Below are 14,506 nucleotides of genomic sequence, written 5' to 3' on the forward strand. Positions count from 1 at the left end.
TTGTACGTCTGACTTTTTCGAACTACAGCTGTACTTATATTGAAAGATGTAGTTGCAGGTCTCTTACCTTCAGCTCTCCATGCCAAATCCAAAAGTATGAATGACTAGAGATACAATGTGCACCATTTCACACTACACAATGGCAAAAAAGGACACACAAGGCAAAAAAGTTGGAGGGAATGATAATGCCACAGATACTGGGAAGACACCGAGGAGGAAAAAGAGAAGGAAGGGGAAAGTATATATGAGGTACGTTCATACTCTGTTGAATGTTTGAGCGTGGGTTAACTTTTCTATCTGAATGGGACAACTGACTGCTACAATACATGGGTAAGGTAACGCAAGTCATCATTACAGTAGATCATGTTATGCTTTGCAGGCAAAAAGACACTGTTCTCACACCAACCATCAATGCCACTGACACATGCTGAACAATTTCAAGACTGCATGTCCAGGGAGGAGAGGAGGGGTGGGGTTGGGGAGAGGGGTAAGGGATGGGTTTGGAGAGTTGGGGGGCAAATAAAGGGGGAACGGGAAGGGGTTCACACTACTTCCGGGAAGGTCACGGACAGACAGTCATGCACCGTTCATACTCACTCTTGTGACTTCCCTTCCCAACATCAAGTCTATACCTTTACCTCTTTCGAGAACATATTCCAGAGCAGCTGGTAGAGCAAGTGTTTTGCGTCGAAGAGGGTCACATATACCCTGGCCAACTCATCCTGTGAAAGCGGAAAAAGAAAAAGAAGCAGAAACTCGTCTTTACCCCTTTGCACAACTACCACAACTATACATGCCAATCATTAACTCTATCGGGAACTGCCACATTTCAGAGGGGATGGGTTAATCATACTTCCACTTATTTTCGGTAATATTCTACGACAATACCACTACAGAGATGCTTGGTCACATGTGCATATGTCACATTAAAAACAATTTTGGCATTTGTACAGCCCTCTTTGGGCCAAATCTTCATGACTTAACACATCCGTATCAAACATATCACAAATTAAAGCAAAAGAAATTAAGATAATATACCCAGAATTTTAATCTAACAAGCAATTAAAAAGAACTGCAGTTAGACACAGAAAAACATGTAAATGAAAAATCAAATTGCTGCTGAGGTATCGGTAAAACCGGAATTATTTGACCTGGATAGGCATCATGCAACATCAAAATAAAGTCTTCAAAAGGTACAGACTAACAATAACAGACATGACATTTCCATTTTTTTTTCTCACAAACAAACAGCCTATAACTTATATTTCGGATAGAGGAAATTGTGATAAAAAGCATACTTCTAGGATAAGGGTCCTGTCTCTATCAGATACATTACTGCACCTTGCGTGCATAGGAAATGTATTGAAAGGAATCATCATTTTTTAAATTTTAATGCAAAGTTTGTTTGTTTTTTTTCCTATCGAATTATCTTCGGTATTCTATTCAATATTCATGCATCACATACATTGTATCTTTTATTGTATGTTTTATTAAAACAAGTGGTTGCAAGTGATTGCAACAAATATGGCAAAAACAACAACAGCAAAAAAAGAAGACAATGGAATAAAAAAAAAAGGCAGCAAAAACAATTGCAAAGTTTGGAGCCTCCTCCTTACCATCTGTGTGGATGCGATGACATTGGCCAGCGCCATGGCGATTGGGAGTTCCCCCTTGTCCCCCAGCATGGTCATCAGCCCCACCAAGCGCTCAAAGCGGTCCGCCAGCACCGTCTCGGCCAGCGTGTCGAACTCCGTCCCCTGCTGGAGGATCTTCGTCAGCACCTCAATGAAGGCCGCCCTCGTCTGGACGTCAGGGTGATATCCTAGTTCTGTGGTGGGTGTGGAATAACAAAGCATGTACCAGAATGCCATTGATTAACTGTGCAACTTTATAAACACATTTGTACATGTATGTCTCTTCCAATCATATTTCTATATACGAATCTATCTTTTGATGCTGTTACTTAGCAATATGCAAACAACAACAGCAACAACAACAAAACACACACACACACACACACACACACACACACACACACATACAAAAAAAACCCTTGGGCATCACATTACTGGAAACCATTGATGTAGGTTGTTCAAATTGCTCAGAATTTCGTGTCAGTTTCAGTATTCTGGATCCTCAGATGTGGAAAGCACACATCACATGCACTATGAAGGAGAACATAGCAAAAGCGAAAGAGCTGCATTCTACCTGTGGTCACCAGTGGAATATATACGTGGTCAGTGGTAACCTGTGGAATGTTGGAGACTCACCATCATCTGAACAGGCAAGTGGTCAAGGGTAGCTGTGGAATGCTGCAGACCACTGCCGGAGAGATAGTGGTCAGCAATTCCCTGTGAGATTTCGGAATTTCTAAACACAAAAGTGGTCAAAAGTTCTCACAAAGAAATATTGTGGAACAACCGTCCCAGCATGCAAACGGTCAGCAGCGGTTACCTATGGAATGTCGCAGACCACTGTCGATGTTGGCACTGAGTAGGTTGGACATGGCCTGGATGGTACACTTGCGGAGGGACGACTGGTTGTTGTTGTCGGTCTGGGAGCGGACGGTGTCCACACTCTTCTCGTCCCCGCGGTCCATCACGTCATTCAGCAGTCTCATGAACAATGTGAAGTATCTGGGGGAGGTGTCAAATACAGCATGTTAAACCCTTATACGAGGTTCGACATTAGCTGTGGCCCAGTGGCCCAGGGCCACTAAAAATTGGTGTTGGGCTACCAAATTAAAAATAAAAAGGCTTTCTTTTGTTGGCCCAATCTGGCACTTAAATAAAATTCAAAATGGATTTATGTTTCCTTTTATTTTGGGCTACTCCAATTCCTTTTCGGGCCACCAAAATTTCAGTAGCCTGAAATGGGCCAACAGAGGAAAAATTTAGGGTAGAGCCCTGCTTTATGTGTCAATAATTGGGACAGTGCAGTATGCACAATTCTATGAGGTTTCTGGGCCAAGTGACACAGCACAAAAAAGTGTAAAAGCTGCGAACTAGTTTGGGGGGAGTTCCCCTAATGTGTGTGAAATGTGACCATCAGTGACCTTTGCCTCTCTTTTTTATAATCCCAAGAAGACATTTCACAACATCAATGCCAGGATAGTTCTGAAGAAAGTGACTAATAGCAGACTTCACGTTTGTTTTGGAAACTTAACATACAATGTATAAATGTAGTAATGCTGTTTGACACTAACCAGAATTTTCTAACCCATCTTCCTTTGTGAAAACTATAATTTTTTTGTAGACCTACACAGCCCTGTACTGATGTCTCCTTGTAATGGTCCTATTCCTTTTTGAATTAATACTTCTGTTTTCTTTGTGGATCAGTGGGGGGTTGGAGAACAGATTAAACTATTCCTATCCAATAAAGGACCATTTCCAACTGATTATGTCAATCACAAAATTACTAATAACATTCAATGACACTGAAACACTTGTGGCAAGTGGCTTTGGGGACTCTTTTTTGACTGCAGATGGCTTACTTCAGAAATAGTTTTGATTTGGCCTCCATGATGTCTCCCGCATCTCCCTCCTCTGGCTGTAGAGGGAGGGCTACAAGTAGTGCTGCCATGGCCTCCATGCTAGCTTCATCCAACTCCCTGCAGTGCAAAGAACAGGTGACACTGGTGATGTGCTGAACATTTATTTGCAAACTATGAACTGAAAAAAAAAGACTCATAGACCTCATTCATGTGTGACGAATGTTCTTATTGCTCAAATAAACAATACATAATCAAGCCTTGGGAAGTGTTATGAGACATATATGCCAAGAAGTGAATTGTACTTGATTAAAAGTCCTTTGAAGCTACAACAATCTCTTTATTTGGTGATCAATTGCCACATCACCCTGATAAATTCATAGACCATCACCTTCTAGCCTCCTACACCACCCATGGTTGCCGGGGAAATCTCAATATTCTTAAAGTACCATTAACCCTGATTGTGCTTCATTAGCTGATGGGTATGTACATATCAGTGCTTTTTTTCATCAAAGGCACAGGTGGCTGGTTGCTATCTGTCGATGGTTACCAATGACCCAGTCCCCCTGATCTCTATTTTGTCACCAGTCCTGTTGGACTTGGACATTCAGGATTTTTCATTTGCATTTTTCACAGGGGACTGCTACTGCATTACTTAATTGGGATGAACTGCATATATTCCTTGTACTCTGGTATGTCTAGGACCAGGATCTACATGGAGGATTTCACATTCACCTTACAGATGAGGGAGTCAAAATTGCCTTTGGGGGTGGGGGTGGCAGAGCCCTATGACAGACAGCACAAACTGAATTGGGTTGAAAATAGTGGACATGAGAAGTCAATGCCATTAATTTGGCACTGCATGAAAACTAGACTGCTGCCCATGTGCATCATCGAAAAAAGCTCTTATCAGCCTAGAGTGGCCTGCATAACTTTTAGAACATGGCAGAGTTTGAAAGGCATCAATGAATGTTAAAGAAACAGCAACAGCAAGATATAGCTAGATGTGCCTGGGCACGCGGTGGGCTAACCTGGTGAGGGACTTGATCTCGTCCGTGGCACCGTCATTGGAGAAGCCCAGGATCCAGTCGGAGAGGTAGTCCACCAGCTTGTTCCTGAATCGGATCTCCTGTCTGAAGGACAGGCAGTCTCTCCTCTTCATCATCTGGGGCAGACAAACAAGAGGAGAAGAGAAAAAAACTGCCATCATTTCAGCATTTTCAGTATGTAAGTATTTAAGAAGGAGAACTCCAAACTCACTAACAAACCAAAATATCATATATCAAGAATGCAACAAAATTGAGGTATAGATACAGATGTAACTTATTTTGGGTGCAACCGACTGGGCTACCTGGATTTGAGAAAGTCAGCATGACGATTGCGGTTTGTAGACCTTCCTCCTCTAAATATTTTGTTTTCGTTATGACTTCCACAGTAAGCATAAGACTTAACTGGGCAACCAATGAAACACTGAAGGGGACTTTAGCCCTAATATATATGTTAATTCAGTGAATGCTAAGATATTAGTAGTACACATAAGTTTCAGAAAAATCAGACAATCCATTCAAAAGTTATGAATCTATAAAGTTTTGGTCATCAGCACATGGACCTCTTTCTATTACATTGCCTGGGAGGCAGTGTGCACGTGGCATGTACAGATTGTACAATGTCAAAAGGGCACTCACCATTGACAGGAGTTTGCATAGCTGAACTTTGATCTGCACCACATACTCGTTTGCCGTACTTGGATCCAGCCGCCGGACATATCTGTCAGGAAAAAAAAAAGAGAAGAAGGAAGAAAACTATGACATTTATACCACAAAACAAGCCTCCAAGAAAAGCACTTAAAAACAAACTAACAAAATAAAATGGGGCAGACCAGGAAATTAGTTTCATGCTTTCATTGATCTTTCTTGACATACTCAGTATTTGACAATTGTCTAGTTATGATACAAAAAAACAAAAAGCAACATTAATCAACAAATAGAAACAATAAGAACTACCTGGTACTACAGCCGATTCCCATTATAATTTCAAGCTTTCAGGAATTTTCTCTTGTTATATCAAGATTTCGTTGTTACTGAAGGGATTTTGCACCGTAGACTTTACTGATAAGATTTTGGGACTTGCATTTTTTACTTTGGTGTAATGACTTTTACAAGTCTAACAAACCATGTTTAATAGAACAAACGGAAGTGTTCTGACCCATTTCTCACATGTTCACACACTCTACAGTGACTGTCATACAATTGTTTCATTGTCTGTTGTATAGATATATTGCAGATTACAGTAGGCATGTCAATGGGCTCGTCACTTATCGCAAATGTGGAATATGATATCGCCATGTGGGAATTTTCCTACTTTACTGCGGAATGGAATACCCATGTCAATATACATATAAAGTCTTACAAATACTTTTACCTACTAGATTTTGTGCATATGCAACAGCCACACTTAATAAGAACCCGTCTCCAAACAACTAAATCAAAAATGAAACTAACATTTGTCTTCCTTGTCCGGATATGAAAATTTACTCTATCACTTTTGTGACAAAATAAAGACAGGACACTGATGATACTGATGATGACATAGCAAACAAGGAAGAACTGATTCTAGGAAACACAGTTTATGAACAATTAGCTAAACCAGAAAAGCACTCGAAGAGCACAGACCTCCACCATGCAGCTCATTTTCACCAAAACACGCATGCTGAAAATCGCCCCAATTTCCCAATGATAAAGCGGCCTTGTGTTTACCTCATTAGTTTCCTGCTGGGCGGCGCCCTGAGCAGAGCACGCGCTTTAGTGCGTGTATGCAAACCTCAAATACGCGCAGCTTGAACTCCAAAGTTCACTGACCCTATTTGCCAAAAGATAAGAAATCCTTCAAAATTCATAGAAGATCCAGTATCACTAACAGACTTAAATGTGTTCCTTGTGCCATTATCAACTTTTCCTGGGCGTTCAATTCAAATCTGTTCACAACTTTTTGAATTATTTTGTAAACAGACGGACAAACAATCAAAGATGATCAAGGACAAAGATGATTAGAAAAGATGAATCTTGCAAATGGCATTGCAGTGTTCTGAAAGTTGAAAAGGTGTATTTTTGTACACTATTTTCCACCAAACATGTACATAGTATATTTGGCAAAAAGCAGTACAAAATAACGCACAGAAGTACTGTAAAACCTGAAACATTTTTGCCACAAAACTTTTCATATTGGAGCCAGCAGCCTTTTTCGCTTCATGAAACTTCCACAAATTGCCATTGGCATTCAATGCATTGTACAAAAAACCAACAACAACAAACCAACCTTCTGCACGCATTATACTTTCGCAAATCTTGGCTCCTTGCTTAATTCGCAAAAGTTTCAAGCATGCGAAAATTTCTGATTTTACAGTAACACTTGGCATCTCTGAATGATTACGAGATCACGTGTGACAAGAGAGGGCGTGATGTACCTGGTGACGGAGAGGATGAGCCCCTCGATGCTGATGATGCCCAGGTGTTCGGCCACCTCCTCGTCCTCGCTGCCGTTCTCCAGCACCTGGCGGAGCACCTGGATCACGTGCTTGATGAAGAGCGTGTTGGCGTCTGAGGTCTCCACCTACACAAAGGGGATTGTCAGTAGAAAATAATATCCACTTTGCATGAGGAGGTTTAGAATTCTTTACTTAACTAGCACTATTAAAGGAAGGTTTCTTGTGGTGACATTGGGCTTACACATAGCAATTGCTTAAAGGCACTATTAACCATTCGCAGATAAGACAAAAACCCAGTTTTAGTGCTCAAAAAATAGTTCTATATAGGGAGTTACTGTTGGGGACAGAAATAACCAACGTAAAAATTTTAATCAGAATAATCAATGTTAAGTATTTAATATGCAGAATGTGAACAATAATTATAGTAAGATTGTTTTAGAATAAACAATCTACAGTTTTGGCTTATTGGGAAAAATAGTGATGCCTCCATATATTTTAGGATTTATTACAAAATCTTTTATATGCTAGGATGTTTTGTGATACAATGTATAACTGACCTACACCTATGTGTCAAATGTGATAACTCAAACATTTTATTCTGTTCCCATTGGCAAACAATACGTTTTATTAGGAGGTTTAGAATTCTTTGGCAAATAAGCACTAAAGGAAGGTGTCTTGTGGTGACATTGGGTTTCCACATAGCAGCTACTTAAAATATTTGGAAGCAGCTCAAACATCTGTCTGTGAAGCATGGCAGCTTATTGGCCACAGAGCAAAACTCGACAGAATTTCTCTGAAGATTAACGATGAATCAAATGCTATCAAGAATTAACACACAAATGCACTGACAATTTGGCTAGATTTGGTTTTATTTTCTTCTTAGTTTAGTAGTTTTGTTTGCATAATTTTCATCTCTTTCCTCTTATTTTGTTCGGGGGGGGGGGGGGGGGGGGGGAGATGAGGAGGAGACAGCGACTTACCTGCCCATTGCTGTCAAAGAATTTGTCGACGTACTCCTTGATCTGCTGGAAGAGTTGTGGGTAGAGGGCAGGGTCCAGCTCCTCCCCAATCATCTCCTTCACACAGTCCCTTGCCTGCAAGAGGGTTTTAATGTAAACACACCACTACACTTAACACCCAACACAAATGTGGCATTTACAACAGCTCAAAGTTTTATCACTTCCTTCAAGCATCCCCCTGCCTGCAAGACTTTGGGTGTGAACACGCCACTGCTGCAGAGTCTCTACCCTTGACAATTAACAAAAACGTGGTGCGTACAGGAGCTTGTGAAATTTTGCAAAATTTGTGAATCAAAGTTCTTGTGTTATCTACCATAGACCTTCTGTCTCGCGACTGCTGGCGTATTGGCAAACTAGTCTTCATCCAAACCACACATTGGTGTTTCCTCATAAAAGTAATGCTTTCTTTCTCTATAATTTCATTGATGCTTGTCTCATCAAGCAGTCAACATGACTATTACAATTAACAATTGCAAGATGTACATGTACTTGTATACATGTACGTGTAGCTAACTTTATAATACACTTCTTCACTCCAACCTGTCTACCTACATTGTAATAGCTCGCAAAATCATTAAAAGCAAAAAAAAAAAAAATCTAGAGGATATCACTTCAACCACATTTTTACCCACGCCGATGAAAATCGGCAGGGGGTTATGTCAAGGGTTCCGTATGTTTGTTTGTTTGTTTGTTTGTTTGTTTGTTTGTTTTTTGTTTGTTTGTTTGTTTGTTTGTATGTATGTATGTTTGTTTGTTTGTTTGTTTGTTTGTTTGTTTGTTTGTTTGTGTACAAGATAACAAGAGAACGGGTAAACGGATTTGCACGAAATGTTCAGGGAATGTTTGGATAATGACAGGAAAGAATCGATTAGATTTTGGTGATAATCGGTTGACCCTTGCAAATTCTGTGTGACCTTGAAGTTTTGACCCCATGGTATAGTGACCATTCCGAAAATTTCCCGTTTCTCACTTTGCGATTTTCCGCTACCATACGAACACATAAACTCCCCAACGATCCGACTTCGCTGCTCAAATGTTCGTAAGAATTCCGAAATTTACGTTTAGGCCTATTTGAGGGACTATGTCCTTCTAGATTTATGAAAGTTCGTTCTCCGTCATCACAAACTGGCCCGTATTTTGATGATTTTTCAAATTAACATTGATTGTTTTTTTCGTTGGAGGAGCATTTTGCTCGGTCGCAGTCACACTGCACGATATGCGTGCTCAATGTCAATGCGTGTGCAAGGCCGCTGAAAATGCATCGCGCTCTACACTGTTGGTGCAAAATTGCACCGGGGACGTTGCGGCGCTCGTTGGTGGCCGAATACTGGTGCAGTAGACATTTGCATTCAACCCTTGCATTGAATAATTCCCGTAGACACTAATCATAGGGGTAATTGCCTAGGGGGTACGTAAATTTTGTTTTTCTTTTTTGCTTTTGTGGATACCATCAAAGACCGTACACTCATACGACCTTTGATATTTGATGATTTTTCAAATTAACAGTGATTGTTTTTTTCGTTGGAGGAGCATTTTGCTCGGTCGCAGTCACACTGCACGATATGCGTGCTCAATGTCAATGCGTGTGCAAGGCCGCTGAAAATGCATCGCGCTCTACACTGTTGGTGCAAAATTGCACCGGGGACGTTGCGGCGCTCGTTGGTGGCCGAATACTGGTGCAGTAGACATTTTCATTCAACCCTTGCATTGAATAATTCCCGTAGACACTAATCATAGGGGTAATTGCCTAGTGGGTACGTAAATTTTGTTTTTCTTTTTTGCTTTTGTGGATACCATCAAAGACCGTACACTCATACGACCTTTGATATCATCACACTCTCGGCTTGCTATAATCAAAATATCCCGCAAGAAAACGGCGTATTTCTCGATTTTTAGCGCTTTTTCCGCGACCCGTCGCGTAGACAATACTCTTAAAACTGGACTTAATTCGCGCGCGCTTGGAAAAGTTCCGATTCTGCACTTTTGACGGTGGAATTTGGGATTTTCGATGGCTTTTTGGAGGAGACTTAAGGACTTTCCTGTACGTGAATGAGTGTTAATACCGTATGTGTAATGATGTGATTTGCGTGTGATGTGACTGTAGAACCAAAGATCGTACACTTCAGTGTACGATCTTTGGTAGAACTCACTGGCTGGTGATAAAGCACACTGGCAATTAAGTGGCCGAATTCTGGTAGATGACCGAATGCACATTATGTTTACCCCGACTTTGTACTTAGGCGTGGGTCTGCCGCCTTTGACGGCCCCTCTCTAGTTTATCATTTCATTTCATTCTGCACATTTTAAACCCCTTCATATTGTCAAAACTAATTATGATTTTCTGATTAATTTGTTTCATCTGCATTACATTCTTACCATAAAACCATAAAATCTTACTCATCCATTCTGAATGAGAACACCACGAAATCTGAACCAGTAATAAGATAAATCGATGCCTCTATATCAAGCGCTGCTTGCAAGTAAAGTAAAGGTTCAACTTTTGGTTTGAGTGCTAACAAGCTTCATTCATTCATGGTTTGCACATTCAAACTGAAGGTGTGTTTTGTTTTTATCTGGCTTACCTTAGCACCATGCTTTTCATTATTGCACACTAGCAGTCGTAGGAGACTGGCCATGAAGCTGCAGGGAGGAGAAACATATCGGAAATGCTTCTTAATCTTCCAGAAACTCATCAAATCTTCACTAAGTTCTCACACAGGCATAATACAGAATTGGGTTCCGGATAACTGGGCACCAGCTCGACACAGCACTGAGGCTACAGTACATCTCCAGTGATTATTAAAGCACTGAATGACCAAATCCATTGCAGCATGGCAAATCAAGAAGCTTGTCGCATGTGTTTATCAATTTACTCTCAGACATGTCAAGGCAAGAATCTGTCCTACTGTACCTGCCAAGGATGACATTCAGTTGACCATGCTTTATTGATCCCAGTGTTGACACACTTGTCTTAGGTCTACAAAATATCGGCCCTGTATTGACTACAGAATTAGTCAACAAACCATGGTGTTATCAGCCACTGTATACAAACATTTGGTGGCGATATCCTTTTGCTTAGATTTACATGGAGATAATTATATTTGTAGCAGGCATACTGGCAAAGATCAAATTGACTTTGATATGAATAGTTTTGGAATAGAGATGGGTTTATGCGTTCCGCAAGCATTTCATTCATTGAGATCTCTGATCAATATTCAAAGTCCAGTGTCTCTTCCTGTGTAGAGGAGAAGTATCTATAAAATGTATACATTTGATATAGATAGACATTTTCATGGGAAGTGGCAAAGTACAATGTGATGACAGCAAAACTACATGTAGACTGCAGCATTTAAAGATTACGTACCTCAAAACCCATATCAATGCTATTAACTATGCAGTGAGCTTTGTGGTAGAACACATAGTGTGCCAATCAATTGTGTGTGCTTCCGAATTATGTGTGTTTGGTGGGGGTAGGGGGGAGATGGGTTGGTATTAGAAATGCACTCATTTTGGCTTGAAGAGACAACTTAATACTGGAGACTGTATCACGCTGACTTGATAAGAGTATTTTTTTCCCCTGCTGAATTATCAAATTATCAGAAAAACATCTACTGAATTCACTTGAGAAATACCATTGTAAAAAACAACAACAAAACAATTAGAAAAAAAAAATTGGTAGGCATAAAAGTAGCTTTAAGTCTAAGTGGCCAATGCTTTTTTAATATGAAATAGAATCATCAGGCAAAATTTTAGGAAAAGTGGAGAACTCGCAATAGATGGGTTTAATCCATATGTGAAATTTCAGCTGTGGTACAGCATTTTTGTTGAGTTGTTTTGAATCTTTGTTTGTGCCACCATCAGAATTACCATAGGTTTTGTTTTGAACTACATGAACTTCACTCTACATCTAACCACACACATCTTGCACTGCATATGAATATTACAATCACTAACAGGAATTCTAAGCACAAGAATATCTATGTCAACGCACACCGACAAAGGGCATGATGAAATCTTCATATGTAAGATAAAGAATCAAACCCTCATCCAAGAGCTTATCTGATTCTTTACAGATGATTGTAAATTCAGACAATGTGTCTCATTACTACAAATATGGTAAATCTGGGCTTTTTTGCAGTGTGTAGTTTTCACATATTTTGGTTGGCATGGCAACTGTATGAGAACAAAAATGCACAATGTCCTGTCCATTTGATCTCTATTTTTTTTTCCAAAAAAAATTAGAACATGTCTGAGTCTGTGCATACTGAATACACACCTAAATTGCAGCTCTCTCTTTACTGCGTGTATATGTAAACACCACTAGCCCTGTAAAACAGCAGAACTGCCATTGTGGAGCGTGCTAGTTGTACTTGTACCACCCTAAACCTTAGCTGCCATGGTTGCATGAATGGCCTGCTCTATGAATTTGACCATTTGTGAAGTTCATCCTTCTCTATCCGCTGCAACAGATTATTGCACATGATTGACAAATTGCCCTACACTTTTATATACATAAATGTAGGGCAATTTGTCCATCATTTGCAGTAAAAACAACTTGATGCAAGAACTTCATTCATTCAAATGCAAAGGATTAATTTAAAATGATTAATTTACAATAAATCAATAAAAATTTCTTTCACGGTTGACCAAAATCTGACCAAATGAACAGAGGAGAAGAGATGGGACACTTACTTCTTGAGCTGGTCGGTTGGTTCCTCAGTGACGGGTGACGATGAGAGGATTGGGGCGCCAATGTGTCTGGGGCCCGCCTCACAGGGGGAATCAAACCTGAGCAGGACAGGGTGAAAGTTCACGGGTGTAGTACAGAAAAAGTGTTTCAAAGACTGATAACCCCCCCCCCCCCCTCCCTCCATCGCCTCCGCCTCCTCTGAATGCAGTCGATTATCAAAAACTTTCTCCTCTCTCATGTCCAGTTCAGCTCGGTCAGGTTGGTCAGCTCCATGTCTATATATCCAGTGAGGGTCCACTATCTTTTCTGCCCTTACCTCTGTCCTGTCAACATTTCTTTCTCTCACATATTCCTCTGTATGATGCATCTACAATGTAACCTCTCCATCTCGTGTGTCCACAGTTCATTATGTACATTCCACTAACCATTTGACTATCTATAATAATAAATAATAATAATAGCTGGTTTTTATATAGCGCATTTCACACACTTCTGGGTTTCAATGCGCTTTACAGACTATTACTACCCCGGTCACTGGATACATTATTTCCAACCAGCACTAACAGCGCTCATTCTCCACTCCCTGGGGAGCATTCCAGCCAGTCGCAGCCATTTTACAGGCGCGCACATGCTGATCAACCAACATAAGCTTTCTCATCCTACCGGGTACCCATTTATACTCCTGGGTGGAGAGCAGCAATGTGGATAAAGTGCCTTGCTGAAGGGCAAACGTGTCGGGCTTGGCATGGGCTCGAACCCACGAACCATACCACGCTCATGTCGTTCACAGACGAGCGCTCTTATCCACTCAACCACGACACCTCCACATCTATCTACTTTATCTATCCCAAATATCTATTCCACTGAATGAATTCAACTACAACATACATTGTACATCTCATCTCCTCACATGGACATACTGATGCTGTTTACCAATAGTTTACTGTTCCTGAGTTCACACACACATTTCATTGATGTTTGCAAAATGGCTTCACAAATACATGTACAATGAAACACACAAGAATTTATGAGGCTCATATGCATACGAGCAGAGCCACATTTTTTATTTTCATTTTGTAGAATATCATAAATGTGAAATTATAAAAATTGCTGTTAAAGTGAGGGAATTTTTTCAGTGTAATAGTTCGAAATGCTTTCATGCTACAACATAATTTCCAGAGTGACAAGTATTATCAAAGAAGTGTATACATGTTTTGCATTTTTGGACAATAACAGCCATCAATGCCCAAAGCCTGTTACATCTGCATACCACATCTCCACACAGGCTTCCAAATAATTACCTTGGTCTGTTTCTTGACTTCAGACACATGGCGCCCGACGCACATAGGAAACCTGTCATGTTCCGCCACTCCTGTGGGGAAACACATATGTGTGAAGAAATGTGATCCATATCACCTCAAATAGAATGGGATATTTTTAAAGTCGGGGGTAAGATTGAAATGTCACTGTAAGAGTCAATGATACAATCCTCAGGACTGCTAACCTCTGCAGATCAAAAACATACTGATGCACTTAAACACACAAACAAACAAACAAACAAACAAACTGATACCCCATACATATTCTCAACGCAAAAGCAACATGCGAAAATATCAACTCTGATCTCAACATGATGTTCTCGCTGCAAAAGCAACAGGCGAAAATATCAACTCTGATCTCAACATGAATGTGACATGCAAACATACATTTCTCAGTTATTTCCAGTACTCCAAGACTACATATTTAACCAGTTGCGAAACTGTCAGGAAGCCCTGATATGCAAAATATTAGACTTGCTAAATATATGCCGTATGCAGTAATCC

At 40.4% G+C, this 14,506-nt stretch overlaps 1 protein-coding gene across 1 annotated transcript in view; it reads right to left on the bottom strand.

Annotated features, from left to right (window-relative positions):
• The window catches only part of LOC139732841 (neurofibromin-like), a 96,224-nt gene that overhangs the window by 42,582 nt on the left and 39,136 nt on the right, over window positions 1-14,506 (bottom strand). Inside the window, exons 18-28 of the mRNA XM_071643682.1 lie at window positions 13,985-14,055; window positions 12,686-12,781; window positions 10,576-10,633; window positions 7,955-8,068; window positions 6,954-7,099; window positions 5,176-5,257; window positions 4,522-4,655; window positions 3,494-3,610; window positions 2,455-2,636; window positions 1,617-1,828; window positions 639-722 (exon numbers count right to left, since the gene is read on the bottom strand). Coding sequence (XP_071499783.1) covers window positions 639-722; window positions 1,617-1,828; window positions 2,455-2,636; window positions 3,494-3,610; window positions 4,522-4,655; window positions 5,176-5,257; window positions 6,954-7,099; window positions 7,955-8,068; window positions 10,576-10,633; window positions 12,686-12,781; window positions 13,985-14,055 — 1,296 coding nt within the window. The remainder of the gene's footprint in view (window positions 1-638; window positions 723-1,616; window positions 1,829-2,454; window positions 2,637-3,493; window positions 3,611-4,521; window positions 4,656-5,175; window positions 5,258-6,953; window positions 7,100-7,954; window positions 8,069-10,575; window positions 10,634-12,685; window positions 12,782-13,984; window positions 14,056-14,506) is intronic.

This window comes from Diadema antillarum, unplaced genomic scaffold (assembly GCF_040938485.1).
Source record: "Diadema antillarum isolate AM-2024a unplaced genomic scaffold, OU_Dant_1.0 seq00000454_RagTag, whole genome shotgun sequence".
Taxonomy (NCBI): domain Eukaryota; kingdom Metazoa; phylum Echinodermata; class Echinoidea; order Diadematoida; family Diadematidae; genus Diadema; species Diadema antillarum.